Genomic DNA, 19,855 nt, shown 5'->3' with positions numbered 1-19,855 from the left:
AGCTACAGCTTAGATTGGACTCCTAGCCTGGGAACCTCCATATGCCATGGGTGCGGCCCTAAAAAGACAGAAAAAAAGAAAAAAAAAAAAGATGAAATCATCCCCCCAAAAATTTCAAAAGAGGACTGAAGTATTTTTTCTTTGTCCTTTTAAACAAGATGCAAGGGGAGTTCCCGTCGTGGCTCAGTGGTTAATGAATCCGACTAGGAACCATGAGGTTGCGGGTTCAATCCCTGGCCTTGCTCAGTGGGTTAAGGACCCAGCGTTGCTGTGAGCTGTGGTGTAGATTGCAGACACGGCTCAGATCCTGCGTTGCTGTGGCTCTGGCATAGGCCGGTGGCTACAGCTCTGATTAGACCCTTAGCCTGGGAACCTCCATATGTCGCCGGTGCAGCCCTAAATAGACAAAAAAAATAAAAAAATAAATGATAAACAAGATGCAAGGTACTTTTGCGCAATTTTACAAATTCACATAGCCTATCAATTAATAATTTTAAAGTTTTATAGATATAAGCATTCTTATTTCAGAGAAGAAAAAGATAAGCAAAATGGGACAAAAATATCTAAATACTACTTACCATACTGTACTCCTCCATATTTAAAATGGTACAATAGTTCAGCATGGGGCAAATGATATATTTTGTATCAGATTTTTTTCCTTCCTGTTTTGTTTTGCAAACCTAGTAACATTTAACAGTAAAGCTACTAAGGACTTAAGATGTTTAAGAAGCTTTAAGCATTCATCAAAAATTTTAAGAATGCCAGCATGAGAAGAATCAGCTCTTTCAAAAATAAGAATAAAGACAAAAATCAATGGTGGTACTCTTTCATGGCTTAAAAAAAAACCCCAAAAAACCTTAAAACATAGACTAGGCAATCAGTCATTTCTGAGGAACAATGAAAGTCCAACAAGGGCATGACTGCCCAGGCCCATATAGAACCTCTGTGTGAATTAAAGAAAGATGCCCCCAATGGGAGGGTGAATGACAATCCTTTGGCCACATATGACTGCATGCTGCAGGGTTTTGTGAGAAGTGTGTGGTCTTGAATAACAGCACCTGGACTCCTCATTAATTACTTATTCAATTAAATCATTCAACTCAGTAAGTACTTGTTGAGCAACTAATCTGATGCAGGTATAAATTTTTTAGGCAGGGGAAAAAAGAGTCTACCTTTCTCTGTATCATATTAAAACCATTAATATGTAGTCTGTGTAAAACAAGAAACAGAAAACAGAAAATTCTGCAGAATGTAAGGAGGCCAGGGGATGAACACCTGGATCAACTGCCTTGCTGACTGCCTCTTCAGAAGCCTCAGAGACCACTAACAGGAGCAGATGCTTCAGCTTACCTCATCTTCGTGCCTTTGTTCATTGCCTTCTGCTGTATTTGAAGACTCATTCTGAAGCAACTGACCTTGGGAGAGATCCTCTACAAATTCTGGATTGTTAGTGGATGATGTGGCTCCACTACCATATGGAACTTCTGGATGGGTTAACCTGAAGAATGGTAGGCAGAAGTGGAAAAGTTCAGTCTCAACAGTCTCAAAACCTCCTCATTAACCAAGGGGCAAGATAAATTTCAGGGACCGCAAAATTACACGCCAGCTCTTGAATTAATTTTCCCACCTCATGCTGTGTAAATGTAAACAATAGCTCCATAGCGATTACAGAGCATTTTAAAACAAGGTTTCAGTGCTTGGTTGAACCAGGTCAGTTCCATGAAGTCTCCTTAGAAACAACTATAATCTTTCCCCCACAAATTACCTCTCCCCTCAATGCAGACTTCACATTTTAGTTTTGAGCATGCAGCTAACTTTTATGTGCAGTTTTTCATATAAAAATATTTTATATGCTACTTATCTCTAATGCAATAAAAGGAAAAAAAAACTATTAGTGGAAAAAGAATAGGAATGGGAGTTGTAGAGATCATTTGCTTACGCTTATCACAAAGAGTTCTTTAAGGGCATAAGAAATATTTCTTATGGTACGTTCCAGAGGCTACTCCTTCTTGGATTCTAGTGTTTAAGTTCGGTAAATTCAGGTATAAATGTTAATAAATCAGAGATACAGATTTTCTATTCCTACCATTCTGTTCTAGATGAGTCAGCAAACCAGATCTCATCCTTCTGAAAGGTGGAATCAAGACAGTACAGATGATGGCTGGATCTTAGACTGACCTTCCCTAATCACATGAAGATAAAGGAATGGATATAAAGGTAATACCCTGTGCTAGAGTTTGGGTTTTTTTGCTAGGTACTGGGAAAGTGGGGGAAAATGTACAAGAGAGCAATTAGTTATTATTCTGGAAGAATGTATACTCCATAGGGTTATAAAAAATAATTGCAATGCAATATAAGTACTGAAACAGAAGTCTGTAAAATGCACCATACAAGTACTGTAGAGGGGATGATGAATTTTATATGTATGGAGAGAATGTTAAGAAAGACTTCAAAAAAAAAAAAAAAAAAAAAAAAAGGAGTTCCCATTATGGTGCAGCGGAAATGAACCTGACGAGGAACCATGAGGTTGCGGGTTTGATCCCTGGCCTCACTCAGTGGGTTAAGGATCCAGAGTTGCTGCAAGCTGTGGTGTAGGTTGCAGACGTGGCTTGGATCTGGCATTGCTGTGGCTCTGGCATAGGCTGGTGGCTACAGCTCCAATTGAGCCCCTAGTCTGGGAACCTCCATATGCTGTAGGTGCCCTGGAAAAAAAAAAAAAAAAGGAAGAAAGACTTTATGGAGAAGGTCTTAAAAGATGGATTGGCATTCACCAGGTAACCAACATTATTACAGGTAGAAAGAACAGGGTATAACAGGAGAAATGGAAACCTTTCCAGAGGCTACTACAGTAGACTAAGTGAGAGACAAGGGCAGGTAGGAGAATAGGGAAGATGAAGGACTAAAAGATAATTAGGAGGTACAATGACCGACTGAAAAGAAATAGTGAGGGGGAAAGAAAGTCAGAGGTAATTCTGTGGTTTCCAGATTGGGCGATAATGTACTCTTAACCAAGGTAACGACTGGTATGTGTGTGTGCGTGTGTGTGTGCGCACGCGCAAGCATGTGTGTGTAAGAAAGATCGTTGAGGAAATGCTAAGTTTGAAACCCTCATGGCATAATTAAGTGGAGCTGGAAACATGCTCTGAGAAGTGAAGAAAAGGCGGGAGACATTTTGGGAGGCATCAGCTCATGGAACTAATGGGAAAGTGCTAGATATTCTCCAGAAAGACAGTGAAAAGTCAGGATAGAACTCTGTTGGAACAATATATTGTAGGAGCAAGTGTTAGATGAGCTGGGAAAGACCAAGGAGGGCCTTACAAAATCTAGGAGGGAATACTGTTACAGAGACCAAGGCAAGAGGACTTTTGAGAAGGGGTTATTATACAGGCAAAAAGTTGCAGATGTCGCATAAGACAGAATGAAAATTATCTGTTAGATTTGAAGATCTGAAGGTCTTCAATTTTAAGGAGTTCTATCTATGGGAGTAAAAACCAGATTACAGGGGACTGAGAAATGAATGAAAGCAGATGCAGACTGTCCTGGAAAAGAAATAAATTTTATTTTTTTGACCCTTTCTAGAAAAAATAGATTATTTTAACTAGGAGGTTCCTACATTTTTGAGGTCTCTTGAAAAAAGGTAGATAAAAGAAGTTATGGACTCATTGCTAATGATGTTCTCTAAAAAGAGGTGTCATCAGAGAACCAGTTTGATCTTGGCACCTTTGTTTTCCAAATATTTCAATCATTTTGGATGCCTTAGGATGCCTTTTTCTTTTACTGTCATTCTTCACTTCAACTGTGCCACGAATTTTTAAGTAACTAACTCTTGCATGTTCTTATTTCAGTACAGTATGAAAACTAGGTTTGGGAAAGGGTACCAATGCTGTGAATGCCTTGACTGAAATGTAAAGGAATCAAAGGGAGTGGTCAAAAGCCTCAGATGCCTCAGAGATGACAAGTTCCTTAAAGATGACAAGTCATATAACGACTGGGAGAAAAAAAAGGTTCTTTTGTTCCGATGAATGAATTGTCCGTGCTCTTAACTAAAGCCAACAACCATTCCATTTGTGCCTTGGATCCCACGCCCTCCAGCCTACTCAAAAGCCAGGTTTCAGCAACTCTGCTCTCTCCAGCCTCACTTCCTCACCTCCTTCTCTCTGAGAGATCAGCTAATTAGCAAACAGATGGGGCATTATTACTCTTTATCTGGAAACCATACATACTTCCTTGATTCCATCTCACTTTTCTCTTTTCCTTTATGGAAGTGTTTGTATAGCAGTTCCCCCTTATTTGAGGGTGGTATGTTTTAAGATCCCCAGTGGATATGTGGACAGTACCGAACCCTGTTTTCTGTTCATGTCTTCCAACCACAAATTCAATGCCCTTTCTATCTTAACTAAGCACTTATCATGCACTATGGCTCTAAATCTTTCAGTTTGAGATGTGAGAGCAAAACAAGCACAGATTTCTTTTTCTTTCATCACAGTTTTGCAGATGGAAGATCCATTCTTTACCACAGATATCGGTAACCTTATTAAATTAAGAACTTTTACCTTTTCACTTAAAGGAAGCGCATTACGGCTTCTCTTTGGCGTATCTGAACTGCCAGCATCACAACTCTCGTGCTTTGGGGTATTTTTTATTTAGTCTTTTTAGGGCCGAATCTGCAGCATATGGAGGTTCCCAGGCTAGGGGTTGGATCAGAGCTGTAGCTGCTGGCCTACACCACAGCCACAGCAATGCTGGATACTTAACCTACTGCGTGAGTGAGGCCAGGGATGGAACCTGTGTCCTCATGGATACTAGATTTGCTTCTGCTGGGCCACGATGGGAACTCCTGGTGTCATTATTAAGTAAAATAAGAATTACCTGGAAAAAAAAAAAAGGGAGTTCCCATTGTGGCGCAGTGGAAATGAATCTGACTAGGAACCATGAGGTTACGGGTTCGATCCCTGGCCTCGCTCAGTGGGTTAAGGATCTGGCGTTGCTGTGAGCTGTGGTGTGGGTCACAGACGTGGCTTGGATCTGGCGTTGCCATGGCTGTGGCATAGGCTGGCAGCTGTAGTTCCGATTAGACCCCTAGGCTGGGAACTTCCATATGCCATAGATGAGGCCTTAAAGAGCAAAAAAAAAAGAATTACCTGAACACAAGCACTGAGATAACGTGACAGTCAATCTAATAACAGAGTGACTAAAAGGTGGGATACACTGGACAAAGCGATGATTCACGTCTCAGGCAGGATGCAGTGGGATGGTGTGCATCCTATTATACTATTCAGAATGGTGGGCACCTTAAAACTTAGGAATTGTTTATTTCTGAAATTTCCCATGTAATATTTTCTCACCGTGGCTGATCACAGCAGGTAATTGAAACCATGGAAAGTGAAACCATGGATGGGGGGTACTTACTGACTTCACTTGGTTATATTGGAAAGAACTGTTTATATTTCTTGACTTCATCTGCTCTCCTTTCATTCTTTCCTAAACCCAACCAACCCAAAGGAAATAAGTGTTTACAACTCTTGTCAAGTTTGCCAGTGACCTCCGTGCTAAATCCAGTGTCATTTCTCAGACCTCATCTTACCTGATCCTCCAGAAGTATCCAACGCAATTCATCTCTTCCCCTCCCTTGAAATACTTTTTTTTTTTAACCTGTTTTCCAGGACTCTGACACACTCCTCTTTTTTTCTGCTATCTTTTAAGGTACCCCCGGAGTTTCCTTTTCTCCCTGACTTCTTAAATGCTGGAGTATCCCCGAGTTCCAGTGTTGGGTCTTTTCTATCTGCACAGTGCTCATCTCTTCTCCTTTCTGCCTACACAGTGCTTATTCCTTTGATGATTTCAGCCAGTCCCATGGCCTTAAATATCAGCTATACATTGACTCCCAAGTTTCTTTTTTCTAGTTTAGGCAACCCATAGCTTTAGAGCCCTGTATCAAGCTGCCCTTTGACTTCTGCTTGGATATCTAATAAACACCTCAATTAAAAAATCTCCAGGAAAAAAACCAAAAAAAAAAAAACCAAACCAAACCAAACAAAAAAAAAAAAACCAAAAAATCTCCAGGAAGTTCCCGTTGTAGCTTTGTGGTAATAAGACCAACTAGTATCCATGAGAATGGTTCAATCCCTGGCCTTGCTCAGTGGGTTGAAGTATGCGGTGTACCTATGAGCTGTGGTGTAGGTCACATTCTCGGCTTGGATCCACGTTGTGGCTGTGGCGTAGGTCGGCAGCTGTAGCTCCAATTTGACCCCCTGGGAACTTCTATATGCTGCAGATGTGGCCCTAAAAAGCAAAAGCAAACAAACAAAACAGAAAACCTCCAAAACCAAGCTCCTAAAATTTCCTCCCCCACTTGCTCAGTTTTCCCCATCTAATTTAATGGTAATTCCATCCCTTCAGTTGCTTAAGCTAAAATTTTGGAGCTGTTTTTGACTGTTTTCTCCCTTCTCACATCTCATCTGGTCTTTCAGGCAAATCCTGTTTGGTTTACTGTCAAAATATATCTGGAATTCTATACATTTCACCACCTACCATTCCTATTATCTTCAAAACCCACTCCAATGAGGTTTTTGTCCCTTCTACTCTGCCAAAAATACTCCTGTTAAAGTCACAAGTGAAGTTCTTTGAGTCATCATCTCTCACTTGAATTATTATAGAATCCTAACTGGTCTCCTTGCTTCAGCCCCTGCTCCCTTCACTCTATTCTCTATATAACAGCCACAGGGATACTATTAAAAAATGTCAGGTTATATCATTCTGCTCAAAATCCCCTCATGCCTTCCTGCCTCACTGAGAGTAATATTAAAGTGCTTACTCTGACCTGTAAGATCCTACATGATCCAGTCCCTTGACCCACACCAGCAGCACTGGCATCACCGGGGAACTTATTAAAATGTAGAATCTCTGGCCCTAATTCAGACTTTCTGACTCAGTATATGCATTTTTAATAAGACTTCTAGGCAATTCATAAGTGCATTAAAGTTTGAGAGACACTGATGGAGCCTATTGCCCCTGCTTCCTGGTATACTCTGCTACAGCCACACTGGCCTCCTGGCAATTTCTAAAAGGTTGAAACACTCCTGCCTCAAGACTTTCATACTCACTGATCCTTCTGCCTAGAATAATCTTCCTCCATAACTGTAGACTAGCTACTTCCTTCAGGTTTTTATTCAAGTCACTTATAAAGCCTTTCTGGGCCATCTTATCCAAAATGGCACCCCAAACCCTTCCTATCCTTCTTCCCTATTTTATTTTTTAACCCATAGTTCTTATCAATGTAGTAGGCATTTTATTTATCCTCTCTATTGTCTGATTTCTGCAGTAGAATTTAAGCCCTACAGGGGCTGGGATTTTTGTCTGTTTGGGTTATTGCTTAATACCTAGTGCCTAGCACACAGCAGACACTCAGAGCATTTTTATTGTATGAATTGGATTCAGCAAGTAGACAGCCTTTAGAAAAGTCTTGGAGAGGAGTTTCATCTGAATAAAGTCAGAAGGCAGATATTAAAGAGTTAAGAAGTGAATGTCAGAGAAGGAAAGAGAATTATAAAGTGTAGTCTATTTTTAAAGAGCTCTAAAGAGTATTAAAATAATTCATTTTAGGGATTAGCTAGCACTTCAATCTCTTAGTGAATACATTTCTTCTGTGGCAAATAACTTCTAAATAGAAAAGATACAAATTCAAGTGGAACAGAGATTTTCAATGAAAGAGGGACTACTACTATTAGCCCTTTTCTATATTCCTTTATATATCTGTCCAAAAATTCCACAGAAAGGAGTTGGGGTTGTGGGTGGGGTGAGGAGGAACAGAAGTCAGCTAGAGCTCTGAGGCATCTTGAATAAAGAACCTAACTAAAAATCTGATCTTCAAAAAATAAATCTGGAGTTCCCGTCGTGGCTCAGTGGTTAACGAATCCAACTAGGAACCGTGAGGTTGTGGGTTCGATCCCTGCCCTTGCTCAGTGGGTTAACGATCTGGCGTTGCCGTGAGCTGTGGTGTAGGTCGCAGACATGACTTGGATCCCGAGTTGCTGTGGCTCTGGAGTAGGCCGGTGGCTATAGCTCCGACTGGACCCCTAGCCTGGGAACCTCTATGTGCCACGGGAGCGGCCCAAGAAATGGCAGAAAGACAAAAAAAAAATAAATAAATAAATAAATCTAACATTTGTAGAAAAAACTATTGTATTATCTGTGGTAATTCAGACAGAAAACAGATCTGATTTTTGGAGCTAGCCCTGTGGCAGCTACTTCCTTAATGGTGGCTACGTAGTTCTCTTAACCGGGGGTCACTGATGTTTCCTCGATCCCATATATTCAGGTTCCAGTTCACAGGAACCAAAACATTGCAAATGACAGCTCAGTGAAGATTACAGAGCAGCTTACAACGGCTCTTGGCTCTCGTTCTCTTTGCAAAGCATAACAAACCTACCTTCGGTTTTTATGATATAAAGCCGCTCCTTTAGCACCTCATACATTGTCAGAAGCTGTTGTGAAGCCTAGGCAGAGGCCCAGTGTCCCTAAGCTGCTTACCCAGTTGTAGCCAGATCATTACTCTCCTTGGAGCCATCTTCATCTGCAAAAAGGGGAGGCAGGGTGGAACTAGTCATCAAGGTTTCCATCTCTCTGAAAGGAAGAGAGAAGGAAAAAAAATTAATGGCTCAATTACTTCCAGTTCAAGTTGCACTAATTTAAGAGCCAGCCTTCCTTAACTTTATCACATCAGCAGCAGAAGAGAAATTGACCTAAATATTTATTTTCTTGATTTCAGTTTAAACTTTACAGTTTTGGGCTTTTATCCCTGGTCTCATCAACTGACCAGACTAAAAACAGATTTTAACAACCAGGACACAGTTTGGAAAATTCCTTTTTGTTCTTTCAGAACATCTTCAAAAGTATTCTTCGTTTCCTGTAAAAATTGTTAAGCAGAGTAGCTCAGAAGCACTGAAGCCCTGAGTGAGTTGTTCAGCCTCTTTGAGATACAATTTCACCATCTTAGACACAGATGAAATTGCTGACTTAACCCACAGGGTTATTGTGAAGGATTAAACTGAAAGTGCTTCATAAACAGAGCTAAGATGGTAAGTGCTTTGAGTATTATTATATAAAGAAAGGTATTGTTATTATAGCATTTTAGGTTCTCAGTCCCAGATGAATCATCCTTAGATTAAATGGTGACAAACTGAGCCCTCCAAAAGGAAATAATGCAAAGGAAGCGGAGGATGGAAGGCAAACTGATGTGGTTCAAAATGAAAGAAACCACACTTCCAGGTCAGAAACATGCTCTACATCACTGTGATGACCAACAGTGAAAATAACATGCACCTGTGTCATAGGAAATAACTAAGCTTAATTGAAGAAAATAAATAAATCATAAGAACTTGGGTTCTCAGGCTGAAAGGATAAAAGGACAAAGTGAAAAAGAGAGTAATTTCATTTAGCATATCATTACAAGGAAAGATTTTTCCCTTTCAAGGCTTGCCACCAAGGGCTTCACCCCATATAGCTAAAAGCAGAAGCCTTCTTTTCATAATGAAAGTGATATTCAAACAAAACATTCAGTAGTGACCCCAAACATCAGCCACTTAAGTGGAATTGCAAACCACTCAGGAAAAAAAGTGCCTCAATCAACTAGGAGAATTGAGAAGCAAATTAGGAGAATTCACTCAGGAGCTCCCTCAGCAGTTATTTCAGGTGCTGCTGCTAAGCAGACCTCGTGAAATGGCAATTAAAAGGAAAGCACAGCAGCCCAAGCAGAGCCAGGATTTATCCCGCTGAGGTAGAAACACGAAGAAAATGCAGATGACACTGATGCTATATTAAATGTTCAATATAATAATTTACTTCCAAAACTGATGATTTACTTCTTATTCTTACATATTTTCTTGTTTTCACTTCTTTGTTACTTAGTAGTCCAAATTCAATAGGTTATGTGAAAAAAATGCATCTCTGTATATTCATTACCTGTTACAGTGGGTAGAGGATGGAAGGCAGAGAGGAAATTCCCATTCAAGAAGTTTGTTCCTTCAAGTTAGGAGGGTTTACAAAGGGCTCTAACAAATACTGCAAAATGCCATTTTAGATGTTTTCTAGGATAATTATGACACAAGTGCACTTATGTTTTAATTCTCATTATACACAGACCAGATTAGAGCCTGGGCTTTAAGGGCTGCTAATATCACCTTATACCAATATTCATTTTACCAAAAGAAAACCAATCAATTAGATGCCACATAGTCTAATTATAAACCACAAGCAAACATTCAAATAGCCAGGTTTATTTCCACAAACCTTAAAAGGACTCATTTAACTGGCTTCTTTCTAAAAGTCTCCTTAGAAGTAAATGACTTTTCGAGATTCAGCCTTTAAAGGTCTTGGTATCCCTCCTACACCTCAAAAGAAGACATATTATCTGGTGGGGGACAAATGAAGTGACTTTTCATTCCCTATGAATGAAAACATGACCCTCTTAGAGTGTTTCCCAGATATCTTATATAGTCATTTTTCTTTTTCTTTTTTTTTAATATAGTCATTTTTGAAATATGGGGAGGCAGCTGGACAACACAACCTTAACAACATGTAAACAGATCATATAAACAAAGAAGTTCAGAGAACACACATTTCTTTTTTCTCTTAAGTTTGTTTTACTCAACCCGTATGGCTTCAGATTTATTTTCTCTAATGTTATTGAGTAGTCAGGTCCCTAAGAAATGAGTAATAAAGTGGGTGGAAAGTTAAGGGGCCAAGATCAACAAGAGAAGGAAATGAGGAAAAGTCCAGTGAAACTCAAAGGCCTCTATACCAGTCTAATAAGTTGGAAAATTAGAATGATTCCCAATAATTGGCTAGGATCTTGCAAGAATTTGCTTTCATATGGTCCATGAGGGGGTGATTCAAACTGAATCTCAGCTACCAAGCCACTGATCACCAAAAGCCCTTCAGTGTAGCATCTGTGCCTGATAATGTCCCAGTACAGAGGTCACGCTAAACTTTGAAATTCTATGCAAAATACTTAAGAAATGTAATGAATGCTGCTCTGGAAGGGGAAAGAAGAGAAACATGTACACAGGCAAAGCAATATACAAGTTTAGCTTTCCACTGCAGGTTACAGAAACAGGTGTATGATGCAACTGTTTTCTCTTTTCTTTTTTTTTTTAGGGCCTCACTCGCAGCACATGGAGGTTCCCAGGCTAGGGGTCTAATTGGAGCTGTAGCCGCCAGCCTACATCACAACCACAGAAATGCAGGATCCGAGCCGCATCTGTGACCTACACCACAGCTCATGGCAACACCAGATCCTTAATCTACTGAGCAAGGCAAGGGATCAAATCTGCAACCTCATGGTTCCTAGTTGGATTCATTTCTACTGTGCCATGATGGGAATTCCATGATGCAGCTGTTTTCTCGCAGAAGAGATTCACCCAGCGAAGGCGTCTACCTGGAACCTTCAAAAAAAATGGTATTACCTTGGGGCTTACGCTTTAAACTAGGGTCTGGACTATGGCTTTGGAAGTTCAAAAATCCTAACACTAATCACTCACTGAAGAGAAATGGATGTATAAGAGTGTCAATTTAAGATATTTTAGTGACACTTATAAAAACTGTAATAAGGATTATACTAAACCATTAATCATAATCAGAACACTGCTTTGGTCAACACAGGGCCAGCATAAAGGAACTCAGGTGGAGCCTAAGAAATGTTTCTCAACTAAGATTGTTCTAGTAACCTTTCCCAACAAAAGGGATGACCTCACCAACAAGACTGTATCATTCCAAATGTGTGGAGCAATGCTCAAGTATAGTCTGTACTTCTGCTTTCTGGGTTTGGCTTGTTTCCAGTGCCCTTTCCTTACTTTATGTACATTAATCCCACTTCACTAGGTCCTCTCATGTTCCTTCCCTACCACTCCACCCCCAGCAGTACACCTCAGAGTTGAGAGGTGGGATTCTGCCCTCATTTTCCGTAATACGACCTTTGTGCAAAATTTCCAGTTCCCTTAAAAGTCATGTTACTTGGTTATACCAATCTCTGATCATTATCTCCTATCATTTCAGTTCTACTACAAGTGACCTTTGACCACACAAAACTCTTTATGTTTCCCTTCTGGATCTAGCTTAGAGTCCATGACTACGTTTCAAAGATGTTTAATATCATGTCATTAGGGAACTGAAAATTAAAACAATGAGATCTTTTAGACATCCACACATCTATTAGAACAGTTAAAATCCAAAACAGTGTCTGCACCAAATACTGGTTAGGATGAGGAGTAGTAGGAACTTTTCTTTCACTCATTGCTGGTGGAAATGAATGCAAAATGGTATGGCCACTAAGGAAGACCTTTTGGTACTTCCTCACAAAATTATTCACACTCTACCAGCAGTTGTGTTCCTTAATATTTACCCAAATGCATTAAAAACTTATGTCCACACAAAAACCTGCACGTGGATGTTTATAACAGCTTTATTCATAATGTCAAAATTTGACTACAACAGAGATGTCCTTCAGTGGGCAAGTGGATAAACAAACTGTGGTACACTCAGATAATGGAATATTATTCAGTGCTAAAAAGAAATAAGTTAACAAGCCAAGAAACGACATGGAGGAGACTTAAATGCACGTTAATAGTAAGTGAAGGAAGCCAATGTGAAAAGGCTACACAGTGTACGATTCCAATCACATGACATTCTAGATAAAGTAAAACTACGGAGACAGTAAAAAGATGAGTGGCAGGCCGGAGTTAAGGGAGAGGCAGGAGTGCAAAGGCGAAACAGGATTTTTAGGGCTGTGAAACTACTCTGTGTGATGATTAGACATATGTCATACATTTGCCAATGCCCATAGAAGGTACAACACCAAGAGTGATCCCTGATATGGATTTACGTGATGATTATGTGTCAGCGTAGGCTCACTGACTCTAACAACGTACCACTCAGGTGGGGAATGTTGATTGTGTGGGAGGTTGTGCACATATGGGGACATGGGATATATAGGAACTCTGTACTTTCTGCTTAATTTTGCTGTAAACGTAAAACTGCTCTAAAAAATTAAAGTTTATTAATTTAAAACTTTATGATAATTATACAACTAACTGTAAGATAGACTTGAATTGAAGAATAAACAGATTTTGATATGCACACAATTTTTTGGGGTCTTTTTTAGGGCTGCACTTGCAGCATATGGAGGTTCCCAGACTAGGGGTCGAATGGGAGCCGAAGCTGCTGGCCTACGCCACAGCCACAGCCACGCACGATCTGAGCCACGTCTGTGGCCTACACCACAGCTCACCAGATCCTTAACCCACTGAGCAAGGCCCAGGGATCGAACCTTTGTCTTCATGGATGCTAGTCGGGTTGGTTAACCGCTGAGCCATGATGGAAACTCCTGATATGCATATAATTTAACTGGAGTAAGTGAAAGCACAAAAAAGGCTTACTACAGAACTGTCTCCCAGCTGTGAACATTTAGTTAAGAGCATTCAGTAGGCTGTAGGCATTAATCAATATGTTTTACACAGGGAATAAGAACACTGGCTAGTCCCACCAGGCGGTTAGCTGGGGTTCAGTTAAGTGAAATTAAGTAAAGAACTCTCTCCCTGTAGGTTTTGATGTGGAGATGAGGGGGCACAGATAAGGGTAGGTAATTTGAGAATAATTACGTACTTATTTTTTAGGGAGGGTGGGTAGGATGGGGGAGATAATTAGAGTTTACATCTTGGGGCTGTTTCAGTACCTAAGAGCACAGAGGTATGCGTTTGGTTGGGTGCTGGATGGAGCAGGCAGAAAATGTGGCTAATTCCTAGAATCTAGAGCGCAGGCTCCTATGACTACTGTTAGCATAAAAAAATGTAGTAGGCTAGTCTAGGAGCTAAATAATAGAGAAACTGATTCATTCACGTAACAAGTATTTACTGAGGCATTTTATATGTTCTGGGGATACAGCAGAAATCAAAACAGGCAAAAGTCCCCATCCTCATAGAGCTCAATGTAATGGGACACAGACAAAAATCAAGATAAAATAAGTAAAATGAATAATGTTACACTGTGATAAGTACAAAGAAAAAAAAAAAAAAAGAGAGAGCAAAGAGGCCAGGAAGAGTTCAAGGGAAGAGGGTGTCTGGAATTTTAAACAGAGGCCAGGAAAGGCTTCACTGAGGTAACTTTAGGGGAGAGACCTGAAGGAGATGAAGGAGAAAGCTGTGTGAGGACAAACTGGTCCAGGTGGGTGTGGGGTGGGGGGACAACTAATGCAAAGTACACTTGGTATGACTGAGGGAGGCAGCCAGTTGCCATCAGGCTGGATTGAACTAGGGGCAAAGACAGTAGGCTGAGTGTAGTAGGGGACCAGACCATATAAGGCTTTGAGAGTCACAGTAAAGAGTGGCTTTACTTTGCAATGAGACACCACTAGAAAGTTCTGAGTAGATAAGGCACGAAATCAACTATTTTTATAGGATCATTCTGGCTGTGGTTTTGAGGAAAGAATGAAGAGTGGAGAGGGTCAAGGGCAAGAAGAAGGAGACCACTTAGGAATCTACTGCAGTAATCCATCTGAAAGATGATGAGGGACTGATTACAGTGGTACTAATGGAGATGACAAGCGGTCAGATGGCTTGATACATTTTGAAGGTAGAGCCAATTTCTCAGTTCAAAATAACTGGAAAAATAAAAAACAAAACCCAGGAATAGAATCTACCTGTGACCTGCATATATTTTAACTGTAGTCTTATAACCTGTTTAGTCATAAAGGGTAGGCTATACTGACAATATATTACTTGCAACGTCTTTGAAGTTAAATCTAGTGGTTTTGAGGGGCCATAAAGGCAATAATCCAGCCTCCTTTGAAGGCATTTGCTCAGAGAATTTATATTTCAACAACCAACATTTGTTGAGCTCTTTTACTGTGCGACTAAGATTGTGCTTGGTGTCAAGTGGTGTGTAGCTGTACTTCACAGAATTTTATAGACTGTTATTCTCCTTGGTCTAGAGACACTGCTCTTAGACAACAGTGAGAAGAGGGAAGAGGCCAGGGTTAAAACAATCATAAATCTTCTATTGTTGTTTATGATTTTTTTCAAGTAAGAGTTTTGTAAACTTTTCAGATAGGCATTTTCTAAAAAATATAGATGTACCAGATCAAAAGAAACTGGGCACAGTTTACATTTCTTTCTGGATAGTCTGATCCCTGTACATGCATTTTTTTTTTTTTTTTTCCTCAGTCAATGGAACCTTGATGGAGAATTGTTACCATTAGAACACAAAATGTGTTCTGGGGAAAAAACCAACCCCAAACATCTAGAAATAGTGTTTTATATCAGGTTAAAGCACAGCGATAACACAGAGAAAATAAAAAACATTTTCCTCTGCAAAGCAAATTTGTCATTTTACAAGTAGGGTGTTGCCTTTTGAGGTCATAGTCCACATATTTGGCTTTTTCATGGTGCCTGTTGGTATCCAAGTTGCCCTTCCTGCACAGCCTACTCAAGCACTGCTTTTATTATTAGTAAAACAAAGAGATAACTGCAGAAGTAAAAAACTTCTGCACCAGTGCCAGAACTTAAAGTAATCTAATAAAACTTCCTTGGTATGGGTACTTCCCCAAATAATTTCCTGGGACACTGGGGTACTATGAAATAGTAAAAAGTTAGGCGTGTATGAGGCAGAGGTGGAGGGTTGAGACAGGAGGTAGGTGGGAGAAGGGAAGGCCAAGACAGTTAATATTCCACCTAGGAGGCCATATGATATTTGAAAAGGTATTTTCAATAATATTCAATGTTATAATCTTATTTTATATTTAGAAAACAGAAGTAATTAATTGTACAAAATACAGAGAGTTAATGTTCTTGTTTGGTAAAGATACATGTGTATATTTTTTCACTCCCTTCTTGGTGATTCTCACGAAGGCTATATCAGAATAGAGGAATTTTGGAGTTCCCTTTGTGGCTCAGAGGTTTACGAACCCGACTAGGATCCATGAGCATGCAGGTTTGATCCCTGGCCTCGCTCAGTGGGTTAAGGATCCAGCATTGCCATGAGCTGTGGTGTAGGTCACAGATGAGGCTTGGATCCTGCGTTGCTATGGCTCTGGTGTAGGCAGCTCCAATTCAGCCCCTAGCCTGGGAACCTCCATATGCCTCAAGTTAGGCCCTAAAAAGCAAAAAAACAAAAAAAAAGAATAGAGGATTTTTGTGTTTACCAAGAGGGAAATGAGGCATTCCTCTTGTGGCTCAGCAAGTTAGGAACCCAACACAGTATCTGTGAGGATATGGGTTCGATCCCTGGCCTCGCTCAGTGAGTTAAGGATCCAGCGTTACTACAAGCTGTGGCTCAGATCCTGCATTGCTGTAGCTGTGGTGTAGGCTTTAAAAAAAAAAAAAAAAAAAATAGGGAAATGAGTTTTAAAAAAGCTGAAAAAGCAATGCTTTTCACAGTTTATTATATGTTCACTGTGTTAGGCATCAAAGACATAGAAGTAAATAAGATTAACAAGAAATTTTGTCCTTTTACAGTTCATAATCTAGTGGGGCGAAGAAGGGCAAAACAGTGGGAAAAAATGCAAGGGCTGTAGTAGCTCATGTGTGTAAAGCTATTTATTTAATATAAGAAAAACAGGGAAGAAACACAGATGAATAGATGGGGCGACCAACTAAGGTAACTGCTTAGTAGTGTGATAAGTTCACAGAGCATCTGAAGGAAACAGAAAATACCGACTGAGGAAAACCTGAGAGGGAACACTTAGCTCAGGGTACTTACATGTTTGGAATCTAGATTCATATCAAGGAGGCAGACAGGATTCCTTTCTACCTCCAAAACAAAATGATTCAAGTCTGGAGTCTGAGGAAGTCTATATATGAGAAAGAGGACCCAAACAAAAACTTACTAGTTAACAGTTCTAGGGCAAGGGTCCTTACATAGTTCCTCTATTTTCCTACGTTTGACACTGCTTTCTTCAGCTCAAACTTGCAGCTGTGAAGCAACACTGCAAAGAAGAGATGGAAAGAATGTTCCTTTCTGTTACAGTCAATAATTCCCAAATCTTTTACCCTTTCAAAGCTGATGAATACTAAAAAGTAAATGATGATGTTTTAAGGAAAGTCAGAGATCACTTATAAAAGCTATAGTGTAATAAAAGGAAATAGATCCCATCAAAGTGTTCTTCATTTTAATCAACTTCATTTTAATCAATCAATTAATTTGATACAAATTAAGTTCTCTTTCTACAAAGAATTCCTAAAAGAAAAACAGAACTCTAGGTAGTGGGGACGTTTTCTTCGGCCAAAAGTTGAAGACAATAACAACAAACCAAACCAAAAAAACCCTTTAGCTGCAGGGAGGCAAAACCATCAATAGTCTTTACCACTTTGAACAATAAAATGAAATTCACAGTTTTCCTCACAAAATAAATTGGCACAGTTGCAGTTTAACAGAACAGTTTAAATGGAAAGAAAATTTAAAACTTAGACTTTGCTATATTTTGCTTTTGAAATTCACAATTTTCCTTACAAAACAAATAGGTACAGTTTCAGTTTAACATCAAAGTTCAAATGAAAGAAACCCAGAATTGTTTTACTATATTTTGCTTTTGAAATTCACAATTTTCCCTACAAAACAAATAGGTACAGTTGAGTTTAACAGAGCAGTTTAAATGAGAGAAACTCAAAATTATTCTGCTATATTTGCTTTCGAATCCAAAAGCTGATAATGCTTATGACTTCAGAAAGTTAAAAAAAATAGCCACACAGTTCAAACTTGACACATTTAAAACTCTAGAAGACCAGTTTCCCAGGAACATTTTTCCTTTACATACCCTTCCCAATATGATAAGGCTTCACCCTTCCTGTACACAGAGCCTCTAGGCTGTCACCCAGATCAAGTGCTTAGATGTTATCTTAGCAGTTTACAAGCTACTGATTTTGTTTCCAGGTGAAACAAAAACAAGTTTAAAGCTATATCAGCAGTAACTAACTGAGGAGTGACTAGACTAATTAAATCACCTTAAGATGATTGGTGTTGAGTGTATTTACTAAAATCTACAAAATTTGTATTTCCAGAGTTGCCTATTGCTGTTCAAAAGCCTACTTAATCCAGTAAGTCACAGTGACATCCCAGGGAATAGGAATTTGCTGAAGGATTTGTTTTGCTCTTCTTTCTACATTAAATGCACTCACTTGGCTGTGGTTAGCAAGTACTTCTGCAGAGAACAGAAACCCACTATAGTACCAAGTAGAGGCACTATGTGACTGCTTTCCATACCTTCATATGTTAAATGGTGCTAATAATACCTTCTCTATTTAACTCAAAAAGATATTGTGAGGATCAAATAACTATTTCTTTATGTGCTCTGCAAAAATAAAAGAATGTGATAACTATTTTTGCTAATTATGTTACAAAAGTTTTCAATGAAATATTTATGCTAAAGTATATTATGCAGATTATAGTTATATCAAAAGAACAGACACATAAGAAAAAAGATTGGAAGGAAACAACCAAAATGCTCAAAGTAATAATGTTAGGATGGTGAAATGATGAGTTATTACTTTCCAGTCTTTGTTCTCACTCCCAACGTTCAGTAATATTGTTGTGTCACTTAAAGAGGAAAGTACTATTAAAATATCACAGACTTTTTAAAATTAAATTTTAATTTCACACACAATACACTTTCTTTTTAAATTTTTTGACTACATATTAGAGTTAACATTCCCTTTGATGACTCTTCCCACTCTCCTCTCCAGAAAATGTACTAGCTTATTGCGGAAAGGAGCCTTAGAAATAATTTCCAGTGATATATTCATTCTCTCTCCCTCTCAAATCAGAATTAGCCCTTCAGGGCAGAGAAGAGTAAACATGTCTAGCAGGAAGAGTATGAAAGCAGTTTATAAACTTAGCATTTTATATTAAAAATTTCATTTAAATTCTGCATTCAATTTTATAAAACAGTGTTTATTTTAATGCAAAAATGAATGTCTGAAACTATAGGAGACTAGGAGAAAGAATCATGTACTCTCAAAGCAGTAATATCTTTTCCTATGAGTCCATTACCACATAGCAAAAGTTAGGTTCATTTTCCTGATGTCTTTCCTACTTGACAACTTTTGATACTGAGAGAAAAAGAAGTGCTGTGATTTCCTACTTCTTTACAGCAATAGAATGAGTAATTCCTATTATTGGCTAGAACTGTATGGTTAACTCAATTTATATCCTGTTAACCTTCCAGATAAAATTACATGACAGTACACTGCAATTATCATACAAAAATGGCATTTACTTAGCGGGAAAACAGACCAGGACCACAAACTTATTATGCCTTTGCATTTCCTTAAGAGGTTTAATTCTGAAAATAACAATACATCTGAGGTTGATAAATGTACATTCTCATGTCACTGGTAGGAAAAGTAACAAGCTTTTGAGGAGTAAGCTGTCATTTTACTTCTTCCCAGTATATCTGGAAACATACCTCAAATATAATATACTTGATCCATCTCTAACAACACTGTTATCCCCTTTTCTTCAGAAATTTGACTCCAAATCTGGCTTGCATGAAAAACCTCATCATTACAGGGTTTTTCCAGAGAAGCATCTTTCTAAGGAGGCATTTATTCTTTTTTTTTTTTTTTGTCTTTTGACTTTTAGGGCCGTACTTACAGCATATGGAGGTTCCCAGGCTAGGGGTCTAATCGGAGCTGTTGCTGCCGGCCTACGCCAGAGCCACAGTAACACCAGATCTGAGTCTTCGACCTACACCACAGCTCACAGCAACACTGGATCCTTAACCTACTGAGCAAGGCCAGGGATCGAACCTGTAACCTCATGGTTCCTAGTTGGATTCGTTTCCTCTGCGCCACAACGGGAACTCCAGAAGGCA

At 39.2% G+C, this 19,855-nt stretch overlaps 1 protein-coding gene and 1 long non-coding RNA gene across 4 annotated transcripts in view; one reads left to right on the top strand and one right to left on the bottom strand.

Annotated features, from left to right (window-relative positions):
- The window catches only part of HMG20A (high mobility group 20A), a 65,715-nt gene that overhangs the window by 19,889 nt on the left and 25,971 nt on the right, over nucleotides 1-19,855 (bottom strand). For all 3 annotated transcript variants that reach the window (XR_014810523.1, XM_021099019.2, XM_021099020.2), the window contains 2 exons: nucleotides 8,530-8,622; nucleotides 1,351-1,498 (listed from right to left, as the gene is read on the bottom strand). Coding sequence is in view for 2 of the 3 variants with exons in the window: in XM_021099019.2 (XP_020954678.1) it covers nucleotides 1,351-1,498; nucleotides 8,530-8,618 (237 nt within the window). In the remaining variant the exon portion in view is untranslated. The remainder of the gene's footprint in view (nucleotides 1-1,350; nucleotides 1,499-8,529; nucleotides 8,623-19,855) is intronic.
- Nucleotides 13,170-19,650, top strand: LOC146401642 (uncharacterized). The gene is made up of 2 exons (XR_014810525.1): nucleotides 13,170-16,040; nucleotides 16,353-19,650. It is a non-coding gene; the product is annotated as an uncharacterized LOC146401642 (long non-coding RNA).

Source organism: Sus scrofa, chromosome 7 (genome assembly GCF_054392235.1).
Source record: "Sus scrofa isolate SSC_HxYL_T2T_F1_AM1 chromosome 7, Sscrofa_HxYL_maternal_Yorkshire_Landrace_v2.0, whole genome shotgun sequence".
Lineage (NCBI taxonomy): Eukaryota > Metazoa > Chordata > Mammalia > Artiodactyla > Suidae > Sus > Sus scrofa.
The sequence above is the reverse complement of the archived record's forward strand: the minus strand, read 5'-3'. Positions and strand labels throughout refer to the sequence as shown.